The sequence below is a fragment of the Podarcis pityusensis genome (genome assembly GCF_964106645.2).
Source record: "Podarcis pityusensis genome assembly, chromosome: 2".
Lineage (NCBI taxonomy): Eukaryota > Metazoa > Chordata > Lepidosauria > Squamata > Lacertidae > Podarcis > Podarcis pityusensis.
This window is the reverse complement of record NC_138029.1, coordinates 88,102,850-88,124,204: the sequence shown is the minus strand read 5'-3', so window position 1 is coordinate 88,124,204 and position 21,355 is coordinate 88,102,850. Positions and strand designations below refer to the sequence as shown.

Sequence of the window (21,355 nt, the reverse complement as noted above, 5' to 3'; positions counted from 1 at the left end):
CCATAAAATGTCAGCTCTCGAAATGAAAATGTTCTCATGTTCTTTGGGACAGTTTCCTGGAAGTTCCTGTCAAGTTGCAGGCACCCTTGCGCCTGTGCCCCTCCCTCGGCAAATACGAGCGGGCAAAGGCAGAGCATCTCAAACAGCGGTCATTGTTATGTGCGGAGAGCACCCTGTTCCTTAAGCACTTGGTTTCCAAGTAAACAAGCTGGGGAGGTAACTTTGCAAAAGAGGCTGATTCATTAGCAGCAAGGCAAACCAATGGGCTGGAGGGCTGCCCAAGCGCCTGGAGGGATTTGCGTAGCTCGTTGAGCTGCATGCTTTTCACTTCTTTGAACAGAGGGAGCTGTGTGACAAACACAATCTTGAACTGTACCAGAGTCATATGCTCTCTGGGCACATTGCTTATCTCATGGGTTCGATGGGCTTCTTTCCCCCCCTTCTTTTCCCCTTCCCTTCCCCTTTCTGTTTATTTGTATTACTGTTATTATTGGCAGGCCGCCTTTGGTGTTCAGCGAGACATCTGCATTTCTTATGGCCTTCGTAGTAACAATAAACTGGGAATGTAAATCACCTCATTAGCAAGAGCCCTTTAAAAAACAGAAGAAGTTCTCAGAACAGTTAAACAAAAAACACAGGGGGAAGAAAATAGACCCAGACACATACCACACAATCCCAATGCAATTTTCACTTTGTTTTCTTATTTTCATGCAGCACCGTCTATTTGCAGGACTTCCCATGAGATCAGAGAGTTTGGGGTTTTCCTGTTTTGCCTCTCTGAAAACTCTGTGAGCATCAAGAATTAGCACCAGGGGCTTGTTCTAGAACCACCAGGCACATCTGTGGGCTGGAGCCCCCCCCCCCCATGAATGAGATGGAGAGACACCTGCAAAGAGGGGAGGATTATGGGTGGCAGAGCTCTGAAAGCAGTTCCACTGCTGCTGGAGGAAGACAACCAGTGGGTGAGGACAGGGGCTGGCCCATTCATGAGGCAGACTGATGCAGCTGCCTCAGGTGGTGGAATTCCAATGGGGCGGTGCCCCCATAGATGCCCCATCTGCCCTCCCCCACCACTGGAGAAGCGAGGCAAAATGGCAGTGGGTTCCAGCAAGCTTTTGCAAGAACTCTGCAAAATCTCCCAGAACTCTTGCGAGCTCTTGAGGGGCTCTGCCCAAGATCTTGCTGCCGCTGCCACCGCCGCTTCTCATTTTGCCATTTTGCCTCAGTCAGTGAAATTGGATGGGCCACCCCTGGTGAGGACCGTTCTTTCCCATGAGCTCTCTGTCTTCCCTAGAGTGGGCAATCTGCAGCTGGAGCTGCTGGAGGAAGTGGCTGCTCAGTTCTGTCCTTCTGGTCAACGCCTAGAACAATACATTTGAGGCCCTCTTGTGCACATACTGTAAAGCAGAGGTGGAGAACCTGTGGTGCTTTCAGATGCTCTTGGAATTCAACTTCTATCAGCCCCAGCCAGCATAACCAGGGCTCAAGGATGATGGGGAGCTGTGGTCCGGCCATATCTGGAGGACTGCAGGTTCCCCATCCCTGCTTGTGAGTGAAAAACAACAACACACTTATATAATTTATAAGCATTATATAAGGTTGTGTTCAATTCATACAAATCACATTGACCGCCTTCACGCTTTACTGATCAAGATTACATTGTTCACCTTCATCATTGTTGTTTTGTTCATTTGTTTTTCTTCCTTTGTCCTGTTTGGTGGGGAGAGTTGACCTGTGAAAGCAGCAGCAGCAGCAGAAAAGACTTCTGCAGACTTTCTTAGAAGCCACCATGACTCTCTCTCTCTCTCTCTCGCTAACGCACACATACACAATGTCAACTGTCCTGGCTGTTTTATCATTCCAGGGCACACTGGGGAAGGGGTGGAAGAAGCTCCTGAGAGGGGAAAAGGTAGAGAAGGGGGGGGGTGAGGGAAGAGGCATGGACACAGGGATGTGACAGGCACCTGCTGAAGCAGTTAGGCCACTTCCACCATTCCTGCTCCCTTGAAGGCAGTGGGTGCAAGTCTCCTTGGCTTCAACAACTTTAGCCTTATCCAGTAGGGTGCACTTCGATTCTCATAACCTCCAACTGTTGGCCATGCAGACTGGGATGGATGGGAGCTGGAGCCAATGGGGAAAGAACTGAAAATTAATAGATGTAGGTTGGTGGGGCGGGTGAGTGGGTGGGATCATGCAATGCCCCTCTGTAAGTAAATGATACAGCTAAACCATGGCTGAGTGCAACGCCCCTATGAGGAAAGCTTGCCGCATTTGGGGCTTTTTAGTTTAGAGACGAAGAGAACAAGGCATGATTGACATGTATAAATGTATGCATGGCACAGAGCAGGCATGTCCAAAGTCTGTTTCGGGGGCCTAATCCGGCCCTCTGGTCGATTTAATCTGGCCCCCATGGAAGTTTATTTCCTGGGGAAATGCATGTTCACTTCATCAAATCTGGCCCTCTTTGAAAAAAGTTTGGGCACCCCAGGCATAGAGGAAGTGAATAGAGAAAAGGTTCACCCCCTCCCTCATAACACTAGAATGTGTGGTTATCCAACAAAGCTGGCTGTCAGGGGATTCAGGCACATAGCTAAACACAGCAGGCAGTGATGGCCTGAAATTTGCATCGTTTTGAGGATTAGACAAATTCAAGGTTTCCCACAGGCATTCGGTTGTCCACCGTAAGAACAGGATTCTGAACCAGATGAGCCATTGGCCTGATCCAACGGGCTCTTCTTGTGTCCTTGGTCATCCCAACCCAGCAGGGGTAAAGTCAGTATATGAAAGTATTGAGCTCAGATATGTGAAGGAATGATGCCAATACACACCAGGAATGTGGCAGAGGCTTAGGTAAGCAATTCACCCAGCATACCCCAGTAAATTGAAAGGGAACTGCACAGGAAATACTTCCTGGTGGGTTTTTAACTTCTTATGTGGGACTCAACTACATTGTTGCATGTGCAGAATGCGGGCTGCTGGTGCAACAGGACCTTCTCTCTCTTCCCTCATCTTCCATTGCAACCCCTAAATCTGCTCTGAAGGGTTGGGGGAAACCCCAGAACAGGTTTGGGGTGTCCAGAGGGGAGGAGAGAGGGGAAGTTCCATGGAGCAAGCAGCCCACATTTATAAGGCAGAGATAGGGAGCCTGTGGCCCTCCAGGTGTTGCTGGATTACATTTCTCATCATCCCTGGCCATGGACTATGCTGGCTGGGGCTGATGGGAGTTGGAGTCCAACAATATGTGAAGGCCCGCAGGTTCCCCATCCCTTCTAAGTCCAGACATTCCAGGCAGTTTGCTGGGCTTCCCTTCCCTTTACGACCGGCTTTCATGAGCTTCTGCTGCCACCTACAGCTAGAATGGGGCTCTCTACATCTCTTGAAACCACTACTGCTGGTTGAGAACATGTGGAGAAAAACTGGTGCTTTGGGGATACATTTGGTACGCATTGTGGCATTGAATGAAATTCGTGCTGCTCATTAAAATAAATTGCTCATTGATGTCACTGTTTCTCAAAACACCAGGTGCTGCCCTTTTGGGATTTAAAAAGAGTTTCTGGAGAAGCTGGTATCACAGAGAAATGTCCAAATCGAGGTGTGAGAGGAGTTACCAGCTTCTCTCTAGGGAGTTGGGAGCTTCTGCTAGAGCCCTCTCCACTGTCTGTCCCCATGGAGGCAGGAGAAAATTCCAGCACCCCTCCTTCCAAAAAATAACAATATGCGGCTGGCCCACGTAACTCCCTGTCCTTGACAAAGGCACCCAGCAACCCATTACCACCTGAATTTCCCAAACCCGGACTTCAGGGTCCTCTTCCTCTGACATGTCTTGCCATTCCCACCCCTTCCTAGCTTGTACCCTGAGGGGGGGCATGACGGGGAGGGAACACTAGGTACCCCCTCAGTAGGGACAGATGCAGCCTTCCATGCCTCTCTATCTGGCTCCTCCCAGGCTGCAGCTCTCTCCAGCCCTGCTCCACACCCTTCTCAGGTGTTTTGCTTGCCTATGTGTCCTCAAACTGTGATTTTGCTTTCTCCTTGCCTAGACAGACAATGGAGGATGTTTGTGGGGGGGGGTGAACCTCTGGCTTCTGCAGACAATGAGTCACACCCATTGCTCTGCCCACTTTTGCCTCTGGCCCCGCCCACTTCTCCTCTGGCCCTGCCCACCACTGACATGTGGCACCTGGATGGTTCTCCATGAGGGAATGAGGTTCTTGTGTCTGAAAAGGTTCCCCATCCCTGTTCAAGGACCTCTCGGAGGATGGACAAGTTCATTCTATAGGCTGGATGGTGCCTGCAAGTGGCCGAACTCATCTTTGTGTCCCACAGTGGAGTATCCCAGTTCTGGGGAGTTCATCCAGTCCCTGAAGATGAACAGTCACCATTAAGAAGTGACAACAGGAGGTGCACACTCCCCAAAATATTTTGTGTTACCTATCATGTGGGAAATATCTTATCCATTACTTGCTTCCAGAATCAAGCTCCCAGGATCACAAACTGATCCCATGTGTGGAAGCTTTCATGTATTACAATGTCCACGTTATTGTTGTTGTTAAGAAAACCCCAAACCAAATGGAGTCCGACTTGCTTGGTGCAGTTAAAAAGTATAACCCTCCTCTCAGGACACTCACTGGTTCCTTATATAGGCCTCTTGACTCCTCAGTGATTAGTTTTACAAATTTTCTGCTCATGCAAGAAGGCATATGACGGTGAGCTCAATCAGAGCAAGGCCTCCCTGGTCTCAAAAAAAGCTGATGGGAAAATGCCTCTGAAAGAGATACGTTTTCTTCAGTAAGATACCCGATTGCGCGTTAAGCCCTGTCCGCACAAAATGGAATCTGCTGCCTCTTGGATTCTTTCCTGTTCGTGAAGGGGGATCCCTTACACTGCATTACGTGGGGAGAGGAAAACAGGATAAAGTGAGACTGATGGGTCCAGCGTGCTCTTCATCACCATGGAAAAGGCTGGCCAAGGAAAAGCACCCGATGGCCAAGTAATAGCATATTAGAGAAGAGCACAATTACAGCACACTGGATCAGCTCCTGATACCTGTAAACAAACAAACAAACAAACAAACAAACAAACAAACAGCATGAAGTAGCAGATAGGTTTGATTAATGTGAACCTGCTCTGTCCTAGCTCTTGCTTGGATTTTTTGCAGGGCTTTTAAAAATAATTAATAAAAAATAAATAATAATGTGCCCTAGAGCTGAGTGCATCTGTCTGTTTTGGTTTCTCATCTTTCTAATCTTAAATCCAGTTCTCCACGTTTCAACATCTGTGATTTTTTTTTTAAGTCCTCATGAAAATTAATCAGCATTATTGTGCAAATTTCTCCTAAATATGCACATATTTGTTTGCCATTCTGCCTAAAATATACATCCTTGGAAAACAGTGTTCCCTAATTTAATGTGTTTTGGTATACCTGTTTCCCTAAGACATAGATTTATATCCACACTATACTGTGGTATGTGCATTTGTGTGCGCATCAGTGGACTGGAGAACTACATCGCAAAATCCAGAGAAGTACAGATTTCAAAGAATGGCAGTGCTTTTGTTTATGTACTGTTTGGGGAGCTAGGTAAGGTCACTTTTAAATGCGAACCGAATCAAATCTGTCCCTCCCCACTGGTCCTTAGAGTGTCTGTATTGGCTGGCAGGTCTATGGGACTGAAGTCTCTGTGCACTAATGGGGCACCTCTACAGTTGTTTCACAGTGTTTACAATGAGCCACAGCACACACATCTTCACAGACACAGCACCCATCCTATTTATGAGCAGCTGTGCTTGCTCTTGGTAGGCAGATCCTTGAAAGCTGAGAGTTCAAAGAAACATGTGCCCCTCATTGTGGCAGTGATGTGACCGAGGGGCAACTGCAAGGGAGTAGATGTGTCTCTAGCATGGGAGATAGCTCTGTGGGAGGGCTGCAGAGGAACTTATGCAAGCAAAAGTGTCACTCAGGGAGAAAGAACACAAGGGTCTAGATTCATGATGGCCAACATCTTTGGCCTTAATATGGAAATTGGATGTAGTCCATACACCACCAGCTAGCCACAGAATCATCAAATTTTATTGTGAAAGGTGAATTTGGAAGCCACCCAGTTCAACCCCTGCTCAAGAAAAGTATAGTTACAGGTAGGTAGCCTTGTTGGTCTGTCGTAGTCAAAACAAAAGAAATCCTTCCAGTAGCACCTTAGAGACCAACTAAGTTTGTTATTGGTATGAGATTTCGTGCGCATACACATGAAAGCTCATACCAATAACAAACTTAGTTGGTCTCTAAGGTGCTACTGGAAGGATTTCTTTTATTTTGTTTCAAGAAAAGTATGTATGGTATCATAGACAGCTAGCTGTTCAGCCCCTGTTTGCTTAAATATATTCAAAGAATGAGAGCTCATCACTTCTTGTGATGTTCCACTGTCAAAACAGCTCTGACTATTAGGAAGTTTCTCCTAAAGTTAAGTAACAAATTGTTATTTTTTGCAATTTTCACCCTACGGTTCTAATCCTGCCTGCTGGAGCATCAGAGAGCAAGTCTACTCCATCTGCCAAGTGACAGCCCGTCAGATATGTGAAGGCAGCTTGACCTCGTTTCCAGGGTAAACATTCGTAGTTCTTTCAACCGTTCCTCTTAGAACTTGATTTCCAAAGCCTCTCACCAATCTGGCCACCCTCCTCTGGACACATTTGATTGTCCACACTGTTCTTTACATGTGGTGCCAAGAGCTGGGCACATTACTCCAGATGTGGTCTAACCATCACTGGCATAAAAACCACATCTGCACTAAAGCATCAAAACACACCTCCTCCAAACCATCCACCTATTTGGCGTGAGCCGAATATTTTTCCAACACTTGTCAACATTGAAAAGTATCCCTCAAACAGAATTGTTAGAACCCAAAACTAAAATTTTGTCAAAGATGTATAACTTGCTGTTGAAATGGAATACTCAGGATGAAACGGTGAAATCTGCTATGATTAAATGGGCACAAGATGTTGGACATAATATTATGTTTGCTGACTGGGAAGTTGTGGACCACAGGTATGAAATTTACGGCATGTAATGCCTTAAGAGAAAATATTATGAAAATGATATACAGGTGGTACATAACCCCAGTCAAGCTTGCAAAAATCTATCATGTGCCTGATAATAAATGTTGGAAATGTAAAGAAACTGAAGGTACATTTTTTCACCTTTGGTGGACGTGCCCAAAGATTAAGGCTTTCTGGGAGATGATATATAATGAACTAAAAAAGGTATTTAAATATACCTTCTTGAAGAAACCAGAGGCCTTTCTCCTGGGCATAGTCGGCCAATCGGTGTTAAAAAAGGACAGAACTTTCTTTATGTATGCTACAACAGCAGCAAGAATACTCATTGCAAAGTATTGGAAGACACAAGATCTACCCACACTGGAGGAATGGCAGATGAAAATGATGGACTACATGGAATTGGCAGAAATGACTGGCAGAATCCGTGACCAGGGAGAAGAGTCGGTGGAAGAAGATTGGAAGAAATTTAAAGACTATTTGCAGAAATATTGCAAAATTAATGAATGTTAGAATGATGTTGGATTGAAGTTAAGTGGTTTCTAGCTGTACAGGTACAAAAGAATATGGAAAAATTGGTTTTTAATATGTAAAAATTTAAAGTTATAATATATCAAGATTAAAGATTAGGATTAAAAAGGAGGGAAAGGAATTGTTGGATTAACAAATTTAATTGGAATACAAAAGAGGGAGGTATGAGGAGGTCCGGGAAACAAGTAAACGTAAAAGAAGTGAGGAAAAGATGGAATTGTTTTTAATTGTTTTTTCTTTTTTTCTACTTTGTATTTTTCCCTTTCATTGTTAATTTTTTTTTTACTAATGTGATTTTTTTCCCCTTTGAAACTTTAATAAATATTTTTTTTTTTTTTAAAGAAAAGTATCCCTCTTTCTCGTGATTTTTCAGGATGCCCACACTGTTTTTTAACCTGTTCATTTGCCTTGGTCTCTCTTGTTGCTCTCAGTTGTTGTCTCACCTTCCTAACCTTGACTGGTTATGTAATGTTGCAATGTTATTCTGTTGACTACATGTTCTTTGATTAGCTGAGATCACCCACAGACTTAATTTAATCAGAGCTTAGGCCTCTGATTAATCCAATCTGAGGCCAAAGTATTTCAGACAAAAGTATTATAAACAACCAAAAGCATCCGGCCAGCCAATGTGAGAATAGGATGCTTGACCAGATGAGTCACTGTTCTGATCCAGCAGGCTGCTATTTTGTTCTTATGTTCAATTTTCTGTCTTCATTCCTGTGCCTACATGCATATGTACTGCACATTTGGCACACTGTACACACCAGCTAATTTGTCATTGTGACAGTTACATAAATATCAAAACAGTACATAAATTGTTTCTATGAAGCCAGATTGTGAAAGGGCAACCTACTTCATCTGCAGTAGAATGTTTACGAAAACTGTTGTTGGCGCCTTGGAAATGAAGTAAATATTTTGTATGAGACTGGGATGGAACAGTTAAATAATTTTAGACACTGGGTGTTAATTTGTTTCACTTTAAATTGTATCGTGGAGGGACCCACTCTTTAAATGATCATATGGGGCCCTAGACTTCTGCCCCAAAGTTTGACCTTGAATACATCACTGAGCCTGAGCTAGGCCTCATCTGCTCCATACATTTAAAGCATCATCATACCACTTTAAACACCCATGGCTCCCACCAAAGAATTATTGGAAGTGTAGTGCTGAGAGTTGTAAAGAGAGACTCTCTCTCAATGGAGGTCTTCAAGCAGAGGCTGGGCAGCCATCTTTGGGGAATGTTCTAGCTCTGGAGTTCCTCTGCCACAGCAGGTTGAACTGGATGACAGGAGTGGCTGGTCCCTATTGGGCAGAAGGCTGGGAGGCCAACAGTAGGTGGCGCCAGAGTCAGAAAGAGCCAAGAAATTCTAGTTTTGTTCCCATCCGCCTCCCTGCCAAATTCTACAGGGGTAAAACTGAGACCAAGGAGGAGGTTGACAAGCAGTATCAACCCCTGCATGGATCAGAAGGCAGCCACATGGGGACTGGCTAAGAACAGGCTGGGGTCCTAACAGAATAGGCGCCACTGCTACTCACCTGCAAAGCCATCTCCATCCCTTATGATTTTATGACTAATAAAGCATCATTGTTAAACTAAGGATGCATCAAATCAGTTATGTACTTGCACAGTCAGCTATGGGTTTCAAGTTTGCCCCCCGCCCGATACGCATTTCTCAAGGCACTTCTCATTTGCTTTTTGAAGCTCAGTTGAAAACTGATAGCATAAGTCATAACAAGTCTAAAACCATCTTGGCGAGGCCACTATTTTTAACAAAGCCAACACGCTCCTCTCTCCCATCTAAGCCTGCTCTCATAAGAACTCACGTAAGCAAGGTGGAGCAACACACAACCACTGTGGTCCAGCGATTCCTCTGATGGAAAACTAAAGCTTTCCTTGCCACAGATCACGCAGCAGGGAGCACCATTTGTGAAGATGCGAAGACACACAATTTTGCAAAGTGAGCTGAAATTTAAGCCTGGCTGGTTTCAAAACGACACCCTGAAACGATGCACAGCTCTGGGACACAGCAGCTGCAGGGTTCAGTTACTGCCACTTGCAAAATCTTGCAACTCTTTTGTAGCTGTGGAGTTGAAGCCTTAGCCTTACAGGACCATGTGAAGCACCTTTTCTGGAATTAAGAAGCTTCTTGCCTAACCACCTTATTTCCTGAACTGAGCTTCTGTGGAACAGGCAGTTGTTCCAGCTGTGACCTGGAGGTAAGGGTTCTTAAAGAACATAAAGAGCATGCTTCCAATCAATTTAACATGAGAATGGCTGACAGAATGTTGCTCTTTCTTAGCTGTTGTGATTAATAAAAGAGGATAAGTATATGCACTTCCTTCTAATCAAAGGGGATACAAATGAGTTAGTATCGGATAGATCAATCATTTCCCTTTCTTGTGCAAACGATGCATGCGTTTACTGGTTCGAAATACAATTTTCCATTCACTCAGACTACTGCAAAAGGTTTTCCTTGTGTACAAATGCAACAGGGTTTAGAATTTGGGGTTTTGAAACAGCTATTGCATAGATCCTATTTAGACCATATTCTAGGGCCAAATAGATCAAAATGTTTCTTTGAGAATACTTTCTAGGTAACACAATTGTAATTTATGAAATATTGTCTCATCTTTTTAACATGCTTCCAATATATGCCTTACTAGGATTACAGTAACAACCAACATTACTATTAAATACGATACTCTCACCGGAAGGGGAAAAATGCACAAAGCTGATAAGGTACAATTATAATAATTCCTGGTGTAGTTGGTCTGCCTTACTGAGGAGTTAAGACACAGAATTGCATCTCCTTCCAATACAGCATAGAGTTATATTTTCCTGTCAATTCCTTGGCCACCTACAGCAATCTCTTCCTCTGATTCTTGCTATCCTGGGCAGGCAGCAAAAGTTTGCTAAAGTTCCTTTTATAATCTGCTATACATGACTGGTGGACTGCATTTAGTCAGATGGGTCACAGGCTCATAGTCAGCATTCAGTATCCTTGGGCAGCTGCCAGAGACTCAGAATCCCACAAGGACCGCTCTTGAGCATTTTATGCCGGGTGGCAGACAGCTAGGCTACGAGCCGCCATTTTAAATTTCCCAGGGCACTGTGGGAAATAAAAATGGTGGCTTGTAGCCACTCATGACTGCTGGGCTCCAATACAGAGTGGGGCACTTAGGGCTATTTCCCAAATGCCCCTTTGAACTTAGGAATTGGCCTGCTTTTTTGCTGTGTCATCTTTATCAAGCGTTTGTGTGTGTTTTTAAAATCCTATGAAATAAAACAGCAGCAAAAAAGTTGATTTTACGATGCTGGGGTGACAATGTTTGCTGATTCTCTGCCTTAGAAGGGAAGACCTACAATTTATTAAAAGATCCACAGAGAAAGCAGCACACACACAAACTGCTGTAGAAAATAAGTGGGCCACCAGGCAATACCCAGTATTTATAATGGTTCATTAAAAACAAAAGTTACAGGACAGCACACGTTATTAATGAAGTGGGAATTAGGTGTGTGGTCAAATACTTTTTTTAAAAAAATAAAAAATCCACCTATCCTTTCAGACTTTCCTATTGGTACATTTCCTTTTCTTTCTTTCTTTTTAAAAAAGAAGCCTTGAGTTTAAACCTTGTGCTAGCACATATGGAACACAATGTTAATGATGCAGAAGAGACCATTTTTCACTGTTTCAGACTTTTACATCCATTACTCTCCTGTTTATTAAGCCCATGAGGTTCACAGTACAGAATTTATTTGCAAATCCTACTCCCCTACAACTTTTAAGCCAAAGGCATTAGGAAATAAATGGACAAAAGAAAAGAAAAGAAAAACAGGAAAGGTTATTGTTTCAAAAATCTGTATATCATTTCAGCAAAAACAAACCACAAGCCAATGCTGCTGTTGGGATTTTAAAAAATAATAATAATTTTCCTTTGCAGAACATACATTTGCTATGTGAGCAATAAATCTTGTATCTGGCAGATCGTTCTGTGTGGGCTACCAACCAGTATTTCAAAATCTCAATGTATTGTAAATGTAGCTCCCAACTGTGTGCTATTCAATTTAGCTGAAACACACAAATACCCTGGATTTGCCCAGAAGTACCTGTAAACATCTGAGGTGGTGTTCTGCGAACAAAGGCAAATCATTTGGGGAAATTTCTACGCAAATCTAATTTATTTTTCTTTATAAAGATGCATTTGTAGAACACCACCTCAGATAAATGATTAAGGTGGTGTACGGGGGAAAGCAGGCGCAATAAAGCACAATAAACCATAAAACAATGCAAAATAATTATTAAAAATGACTATCTCTTCTTGAAAAGGCCTGTTGGCATTAAAATATATCCAAGAGAGACCTGGAAGTTAGCAGCGAGGATGCCTGAATCTCTGCTGGACAAGCGTTTCACAGCAGTCTGGTAGGATAGCAAAGATGTCACTCGCTGTTGCTAATCTGCCCCTATTGGCAGTTTAGTGGCTGCATTCTGCACTAGCTAGTGCAAATAGACAGGGCCCAGGACAGCCTTGCACAGAGCGCATTCCAGTGATCCAGTCTTAAGGCTAGCAATGCATGGACTAGAGTGGCCAGGCTGTGCAGATACAGCTGTAGCGGTGGCACCAGATGAAGATAGCAAAAGACGCTCCTTTCAATAGCTCTGAGGCGGGTGCAAGCGTCTTTGCTCACATTAAGAAGGCCATTGCAGGCACAAATAACCTATTTTCTCAGCATCAATGCTGAAACACATAATCCCCCCCACTACATGTCACAATATGTGGCGCTGTGGTCGAAACCACTGAGCCCCTTGGGCTTGCCGATCAGGTCAGCGGTTCGAATCCCCGTGATGGAGCGAGCTCCCATTGCTCTGTCCCAGTTCCTGCCAACCTAGCAGTTCGAAAGCACACCAGTGCAAGTAAATAAATAGGCACTGCTGCGGTGGGAAGGTAAATGGCATTTGCCTGCGCTCTGGCTTCCGTCATGGTGTTCTGTTGCGCCAGAAGCAGTTTAGTCATGCTGGCCACATAACTCCAGAAAGCTGTCTGTGGACAAATGCTGGCAAAGTAGAGATGAGCGCCACACCCCATAGTCGCCTTTGATTGGACTTAACCGTCATGGGGTCCTTTACCGTTTTTTACATGTCCACTGACTGGCAGCACCCACCATTTCTACTTGCCATTCTCCAGCTGGACAGTGGCGTTCTCAGAGCCTCTCTGCCCTGCAGTAACGTCCCCTTGAGCATGTGCAGAGTGCTCCAAGCAATTAACCGGGGGGGGGGGGGCGAAATAAGCCTTCCCAGACAACGCTGGAAACCGACACCCCCTCTCTCTTTTAAAACACACCAGCATATAAAACCCGCTGCGCTGCAAGCAGAGGTGCGTTGGCAACCACGGCTGGCGACTGCAGCCCAGGGCGAGAGTCCAGAGGCGGTATGCGCTGAAGGGGCGGCACTCTCCGCCCGTGGCCGCGCGCCCCTCCGAGCAGGCCCGCCCCTCGCCTTCGCTGCGCGGGCTTTCCGCTTCCCCCTTCCGCGGGCCGCTTCCTTTTCCGCCGCGGAGCCGCCTGGCCAAAGCTCCGCTGCCGCCTGCTGCCTCCCAGCGGAGCGAGCGATGCCCGGGGCCGCGCGCTAGGAAGCCCTGGGCCCACTCCAGGTGAGGGTGGAGCGGCGCGCCCTGCTTCGCATGCGCTCCCGATGCGCGCGATGCCCCTGTCGGGTCCCAGGGGGCGATAGACTCCGGCGGGGAAGGACAAAGGCGGCCGCCGGTAAGTTGCTGGCGAGGGGCGTGACTCTCCGCTCCTTATATGGAGGGGCGGCGGAGGGAGCGTTGCTTTATAGACCTTTGCATTCTCGCATCTTTTACACACACACACACACACACACACACACACACACACACCTTAATTTAAAATAAAATCGTAGTGAGTGAGTTGGCATCGTTTGTCTCGGGGAAACAATTGTTTACCAAATCGTAGGATTTGGAATGATGTTCCCCCGCCCCCAATGTATTATAATCTAGTGTTTTCTGTGATCCAAGCTTTTTGTCGCTGGGGAAACTGAGGCTGGTCGCTAGCGACTTGCTCCAGAAGAGGAAAGTCCTGCTGTATTAACATGATAGATGTGGATCTGTGACGGTCTTGAGCCCAGGGCAGAGTTCAGCATCGGCCTCTGGCTCACCTGGGGTCCACCACTATCAGTTGAAGGTGCAGGAATGGCATTAATGTTACTTGGTTTGGGTCATGAACGCACCCCCGTTGGTGTGTCCAGCAGCAGAAATAGCCCCAGAGCGCTTTATTTATTAGGGTTGTCAGAGATTCTGTAAGGTAAGGTACATCCTGTACTTCAGAACGCTTACGTTCCACAAGAATTTGTTTGCTTTGAAAATTTATTCCACACCTAGCTTTCGAAAAGAAACTTGATTTGGCTAACGGGTCACAACAGTTAAGATCAAAATGTTAACACCAGAAACTTAAACAATAATACAGATTCCAAGACAGCCCAGGGAAATTAAAACATTGGGTATAAACCAACTGAAGGAGAAACCATCAGCCTTTTCAAACAATTGTGCTTAATGGATCCCCCCATTTCTCAAGAGTCCCATTGAGAACTTAAGTGTAGAAATAATATTGCAAAAATGCTTTGTGTGTACCATTCCCTCAAGTTTTCCTGGGCATGGCAGCAAGCAAGCCAACAAAAAACTGTTGGTGGCCCTTTAATTGGACTGAGTATGACATGCCACTAGGTAAGGGTTGCACCCCTCCTGTGATGACCTTCCTTTGATTTCTCACTTCTGGCATTAATACCAGGAGAGTGTGGAGACCAGGAGCTGCCATAGCCAACAACAGTGGTGCCCCGCAAGACGAATGCCTCGCAAGACGAAAAACTCACTAGACGAAAGGGTTTTTCGTTTTTTGAGCTGCTTCGCAAGACGATTTTCCCTATGGGCTTGCTTCGCAAGACGGAAACGTCTTGCAAGTTTGTTTCCTTTTTCTTAACACCGTTAATACAGTTGCGACTTGACTTCGAGGAGCAACTCATAGAACGCGGTGTGGTAGCCTTTTTTGAGGTTTTTAAAGACTTTGGTGATTTTTGAAGCTTTTCCAAAACCTTCCTGCCACCGTGCTTCGCAAGACGACAAAACTCGCAAGACGACAAAACTCGCGGAACGAATTAATTTCGTCTTGCGAGGCACCACTGAACTGGGTTTTCTCTAATGCTCTGGGCAGGAGGAAGTGAAGATAAGGTGGCTATATGGAAGAGAGGAAAAACAGCAGGAACTGTGACTGGACCAGAGTAGCCAACTACTTTACTGGGAAAAATGTTATCAAAGCTGTCTCCTTAAACCATAAACGAATGCCCTTAGATAAATAGAGGAGCTATCCTAATGGAGAGAAAGCACATGGAGCAACATGTTTTTGCATATACTTTGCTGTGCCAGCTCCATGGATTGGGCTCTTTTTTAGGAACTGGACCAGCTTTGGATCCAGTGGGCCCATCCCTGCCCTCCACTCCTGAAATGCATCATTTGGGGGCCTTACACTAGCTGCCGCTGGTGAGACCACTACTGCTAGTAGCAGGCGCTGTGCTTTCAGCAGGTGCCTCCACAGCAGCAGAGCCCATTGGAGGGACATCTCTGCCAAATGGATTGCGGATTAGGATAGTTCTGTAAGTGAATTGCATCTGGTTGATAAGTAGGTGTTTCGCACCCAAGGGGCAGCACGGGGATTGATTCTCACAGACATGCTCGTATCTCTGGTGTTAGCCAGTTATGAAACTGGGTTAGTGATCAGCTTACGAACCAGGGTTCCTGGATATCTGCAGGCTATGCATTTTATTTAATTAGTACACTTATATGCTTCCTTTTTTTGGGGGGGGGGGAGTTCTGTGCAGCTTCCAGGCTTCCCAGTCAGGCAGTGTCCCATCCAGCCAATGAGCAGGCTGAGAGAGCTACAGTGTAACAGCATTATGTGCCCTGAGTCCATTCTCTAAAGGCCACCTGTGCACAAAGTTGGGTGAATCTGGTGAAATGTGTTGCCACCCTTTGGATACACAGAGAAATGAAAGAGTGCCAATTGACTTTTCTTCTCAAAGGCATCATAGAATCATAGAATAGAATCATAGAATCATAGAGTTGGAAGAGACCACAAGGGCCATCGAGTCCAACCCCCTGCCAAGCAGGAAACACCATCAGAGCACTCCTGACATATGGTTGTCAAGCCTCTGCTTAAAGACCTCCAAAGAAGGAGACTCCACCACACTCCTTGGCAGCAAATTCCACTGTCGAACAGCTCTTACTGTCAGGAAGTTCTTCCTAATGTTTAGGTGGAATCTTCTTTCTTGTAGTTTGGATCCATTGCTCCGTGTCCGCTTCTCTGGAGCAGCAGAAAACAACCTTTCTCCCTCCTCTATGTGACATCCTTTTATATATTTGAACAATCGTGGAATGGCTCCCTCTTATTGCCTTTGACTCTTTCTCTCTCGTTTCTTTCTCTCTCGTCTGGTCTCCATCTCACCCTTGCCGGAAAGGACTCCTGAGCTGGAAGAGCCAACATGAAAGGTGAAGAAACTCGGCAGCGGAGAAAGGAAGGCAGAACTCGCAATGGAGAGCGGTCCAGGCACAAAGCAAAGGGCAAGGGTAAACACAAAGAGAGCAAACTTGGCAGCCAGGGGACAGAGGATGGCTCTTTGCTGCTGCCTCAGAAGCAGCCTGCTGAAGCAAAAGTGGCAATGGCAAAGCTTCAGGAGGAGTCTGCCATCGTGATTGGCCTGCAGGTGCTCCTGCCGTACATGATGGCGGGCATGGGCATGGTTCTTGCAGGGATGGTCTTGGATTACGTTCAGGTAGGAAGAACAGAACGTTCTGTGCATTTGCTTCTTTGTGTTCTGTGACTAGAGGGCAGGATCTGTGATGTTTCTCTGCTAGCTGTCAACAGCCCAGGGCAGTTAAAACTCAAGATCTCATATTGTTTGGGGTAGCTAATTCACACCCACCTCGTTGTCCATAGTTGCAAAATCCCTTTGCCTGTATTTACTTCAAGACTAAGGCTGAATTTCTGCAAACACTTTATATGGGATGTTATGTAAGTCCTGCAAGTCTGTTGAACTTAGTAAATATGCATGGAGTAGGGGTGTACTGGTATTTTTCTTGGGTGCCTAAGTTCCTTAGTTGATTCAAGAATTAGAACACTGTGTCACTGTGTCCCTTCCTGGCCTAGGGCTGTTTAGAGATGGCTTCTGTATATAACATCTACAGATTCTGCTGTTCTCTATTCCTATCTCTGCTAGCTGCTAATGTTACGTATTTATTGCTTTAATCTTGCTTTGTGTACTGTCTTAAGTGCAATAGCTGTAGATAATGTCTGAAATAAATAGTCTTAAACACAAACTCTTATTTATTTATTTCATTATTTTAAAAATTTATACACTGCTTGATTGTAAACAACAATAAAGCGTTTTGCAAAAGGATGAAACAATAAAACCAAGAAAAAAAATTACAGTCCTAAACTCAGAGGTTTGTCCTATTGCTATCAATTAGATGTGTCTACATTGGATTAAAGTCTTAAACAAACAAGGTTTTAAAAGTATTAAATCAAGTATTGATTTTTTTTTTAGAGACAGGTGACTCAACCCTCTGCTTTATTTTTATATTAATGTATTCTGTATATTCTATAAGTTAAAACTAGAATTTGAATAAGTACTTCCTAATGGGTGCTTTTTTAAGGACTGCAATCCTTTTCTCTCACTACCTGATTTATTTAACTAGCAAGGCACCAGGTCATGCTGCCCCCTTATCTATCAGATAGGAGGATTACACTGAGACAACAGGGGGCGGGGCGGAGAACCTTTCCTGCATGTCCTGACCACTTTAACAGAGCTGAAGTTAATATTTCTCCTGGATATTTAGCAAATCAGAAAGGTCCCATAAGGTTAGAGGTCCCACCTATTTCAAATTGACGCTGTGTTCCAGAACTCATTTTATTGTACTAGGTAATAAAGGACATACTGTACACGCTATTGAGAATCCCTTTATAAACAGACACCTTATTATTGTTTTTAATATGTACCCTTTTAAGACGGTTAAATCGCTACAGTCAAACCTCGGCTGTCGAGCGGAATCCGTTCCGGAATCCCTTTTGGCTTCCGAAATGTTTGACAGATTCTGATTGGTTGCAGGAGCTTCTGGCACTGTTCAGCTTTTGAAAAACGTTCAAAAACCTGAGCATTTACTTCCAGGTTTTCAGTGTCCGGGAGCCAAAACGTTCCAAAATGGAGGCGTTTGGTAGCCGAGGTTTGACTGCATTAATTATTTTTATTCATTTTTATTGGATTTTAATAGCAACAGTGCAAACAAATAAAAAATCAAGATTCACCGTTCAAAGGAAGGACATGTTATCCTCATCCAATAAAGAGAATCGTGACACTGGGAATGGGGATCCTCTGGCCCTAATCCAGCGCACCAGGCCTCACAATCTGGGCCCCAGGCCATGACCCTGAAGAGAAGAAAGGGTCTAGTTTTCATTCCCATTGTGGCATGGCTCTAAACCCAGGACACAAAGCTTTCCATTGAGGTAATGCCTGAAAAAGGTTCTCTATGTCTGTTCTGTTGTATATCCATTGCGTCTATCAAGGTCCTCTTGATTTAGCTGTGGGGAAGTTCAGTCAATTTTGCCTATTTCTCTTTTACTTCCTAATTGACAATAACTGTGAAGTGCTTTGGAAGTCTAGAATCATAGAATCGTAGAGTTGGATCCTGTAGCCCAGCCCCCTGGAATACAGGAATCTCAACTGAAGCATCCATGGCAGATGGCCATCCAACCTCTGCTTAAAAACCTCCAAGGAAAGAGAGTCCACAACCTCCCGAGGGAGACTGTTCCACAATGTGCAGCAGAAGTGCAGTAGAAAGCCACATGTTGGATTTTTACCGACGTTTATGCTCTTAAATATGTTGTTGAAGTCACTTGGGTGCCTTTCTGTATAACAAGCAACTAACGAGGTCAATAGATAATTATTAATATAAAAAATGAGTATCAGAGACCAACAACTAGATCTGTTTGTCTAGTTAGCTAGTTACCTTTGTTTGAAAGCACTTCATCCTTGACTGGCTGACTTGGATTGTTATTTTGGTTTTGATGGCATTTCTTATTTATTTGTGTTGTGTGTAGGTGTCTTGTTTATCTCTTTAGTGCTTCGAGGTGCAGGGCACCATACGGGAGTCTTATAATGAAAAGAAAACTCCTGTTCCCAAGTGTGCACAGATACGTAAGCTTATTTATTTCTGTGCTGGCAGATGCATTCCTCTTGGCTGGAGACACCTTAACTGTGTAATAAAGGAAGAAAGAAATTGTACACTCTCAGGTCTCCTGAGCTAACTGGCACTTTCTGAATATTGATTTGTTGCCTGTAGGCTTTTTTATGGTGCTTGCTTAATAATGGACGGATATGGAGAGCAATAAACTCATTCACCCAAGACTGTTGAACCTTACTGAAGGCCATGCTTGCTACCACATCCCAGTAGGAACTGGAACTGCTCCCTGTGCCATGGAATTGCTGTGTGTGAGAGGGAAAGCAGCACAGAGAGCAGGTGATGGGAAATGGCAGAGATCGAACTGAACGCAATTTTGGAGCCCCATCACCTCTGTGGGAAATGGGCTACAAGGAGTCCCTGCTCTTTTAACTCTCAGCATGGGTTGTAAGATTTAGCATGAAGGCTGGGGGAAATTGGTTGATAAAGTAAATGAATGGCAGTGAGGTTTGGGAGCTGGAGTCACCACCCTGCCATTTTGGAGATGTTTCTGTGACATGGCCTGCCTTTAATATGTTTTCATGTATGTGTATTTTGTACATTCAATGGTGTAAAGAAAACAATCTTATGCTTAACACCAAAAAAACCAAAGAACTCATAATTGACTTTAGGAGAAAGAAAAGTGTATTTTTACCATTGCACATAAATGGCGAGGAGGTGGAGAGGGTTGGTAGTTTTAAATACCTGGGCATTTACATCTCTGAGGACCTCTCATGGACTGCAAATATTAATATGGTTGTGAGGAAGGTGCAGGGGAGGTTGTATTTCCTGAGAATGCTCAGGGGACTGAATCTATCTCAGCACCTACTTCTGTCCTATTATCACAGTACCATCGAGAGTGTCTTAACCTATAGTATATTATCGTGGTATGGGAGCAGCTCTGAAACGGATAAAAAAGCTTTACAGAGAATAATTAAAATTGCCCAGAATGTTATTGGGCTCCAACTACCAACCCTGGATGAGATCTTCACGTCTCGCACTTTGAGGAAGTCACACAATATCCTGAGAGATCCCACCCATCCCGCTCACAACTTCTTTGAACTGTTGCCTTCGGGCAGAAGATATAGGACAATGAAAACACGAACCACACGCCTTCTGAATAGTTTCTATCCAAGAGCTCTGATTGCACTAAATAATGATCTCAGGGCCAGTTGCAAGAAATAGCAAGCAGGGAGTAGGAAGGAATGAGACAGGTTTTTAGGTTATGTTATGCTTTTAATAGGTTATGTTACATTCTGGAGTATGATATGTTTTTATAGATTATGTCTGAATAGGATGAGAGTGTTGGAGATACGTGCAAATGTGTATGTGAACCCGGTCTTTGGGTGGGTGTTTGATTTTCGTTGTTGTGTATACTGTGTATATACGGACAATGACAATAAATTTATCTTATCTTATCTTATCTTATCTTACATACAGCAAGGCAAGTGGCTACTAAGGAGAAGGGCTGGCTTTGGTGGCACCCTGGCTGTAGAATTGCCCCTTCCCCTCACAAAAGGCCTGCCTGGTGTCCTTTTTATGGTGCCAGAAAGCTATTTCCCCCCACCTTTTTTAAAAAAAGTTGTTTTAAATAAGCCTCTCACACCATTTCATAGAATTGTAGAGTTGGGATTTGAGAGAAATAATCTCTCTCTCTCTCTCTCTCTCTCTCTCTCTCTCTCTCTGTGTGTGTGTGTGTGTTTTAATCTAATTGTTTTATTCTGTTTCCACTAGAAAGATTTTTTTCATTGTTTTCTAAGTACAATCCTACCTCAGAAGTTGAACGGAATCCATTCTGGAAGTCCGTTTGACTTCCAAAACATTTGGAAACCAAAGCGTGGCTTCCAATCGGAAGCCGCAGAAGCCCCGTCAGATGTTCGACTTCCAAAAATAGTTCGCAAACAAAAGATAGTCACTTCTGGGTTTGCGGCGTTCGGGAGCCAAAACCTTCGAGAACTAAACTGTTTGTAAACCAAGGTATGCCTGTATTGTGTATTGTATTGTTAATACTTTAATTTGTTTTGACTTTTGGGCATCCGAACTGTGTCAAGAGTGTTTGCTGGTGGGCAGCCATACTTAATCAGAGAATCTCGTTCTGACCCTGTCCGTTGGCCAGAGAGACCTAAGGACAGTGTGCACCCCCTGCCTCCCAGAAAGAAAAGATTATGTGAAGGGGGAGACCAGTGTGAACCTCCCCCACCCCCAGCAGTCAGCTGGAGGAGAAGCAGCTCTGGGGAGTTTGCTTTCCACCCCCTCCCTTCCAGAGAGAATACTCAGCTCAAACTGCCAGTTGTTTTCAGACTCTGAAGGGAAACACCGTGATTAAGGTGATCTGGGTGTGGGTAGTAGGTGTGAAGGGGAATCTGAAGCACCCCTCCATGCTGCCATTTCTGGAAGGCAACAAGGGACGTGAATATTGTTTTTCTGAAAGTGATGCTGTTCCATAGGAACAGGAAGCCTGAAGAGGTTTTATTTCCTCTTCCTGTGCAGCAAGGTAATG

General features: G+C 44.6%; 1 protein-coding gene across 3 annotated transcripts in view; it reads left to right on the top strand.

Moving 5' to 3' along the window:
* Window positions 1-9,399: 9,399 nt before the first annotated feature.
* Window positions 9,400-21,355, top strand: part of SLC41A3 (solute carrier family 41 member 3) — a 44,636-nt gene continuing 32,680 nt past the window's right edge. The window contains exons 1-2 of one of the 3 annotated variants that reach the window (XM_080996928.1): window positions 9,400-9,795; window positions 16,101-16,415. In XM_080996928.1, coding sequence (XP_080853054.1) covers window positions 16,125-16,415 — 291 coding nt within the window. In that variant the 5' untranslated portion in view covers window positions 9,400-9,795; window positions 16,101-16,124. Of the gene's footprint in view, window positions 9,796-13,125; window positions 13,340-16,100; window positions 16,416-21,143; window positions 21,350-21,355 lie in introns of those variants that run through there. The other 2 variants (XM_080996929.1, XM_080996932.1) reach the window with 2 other exon arrangements.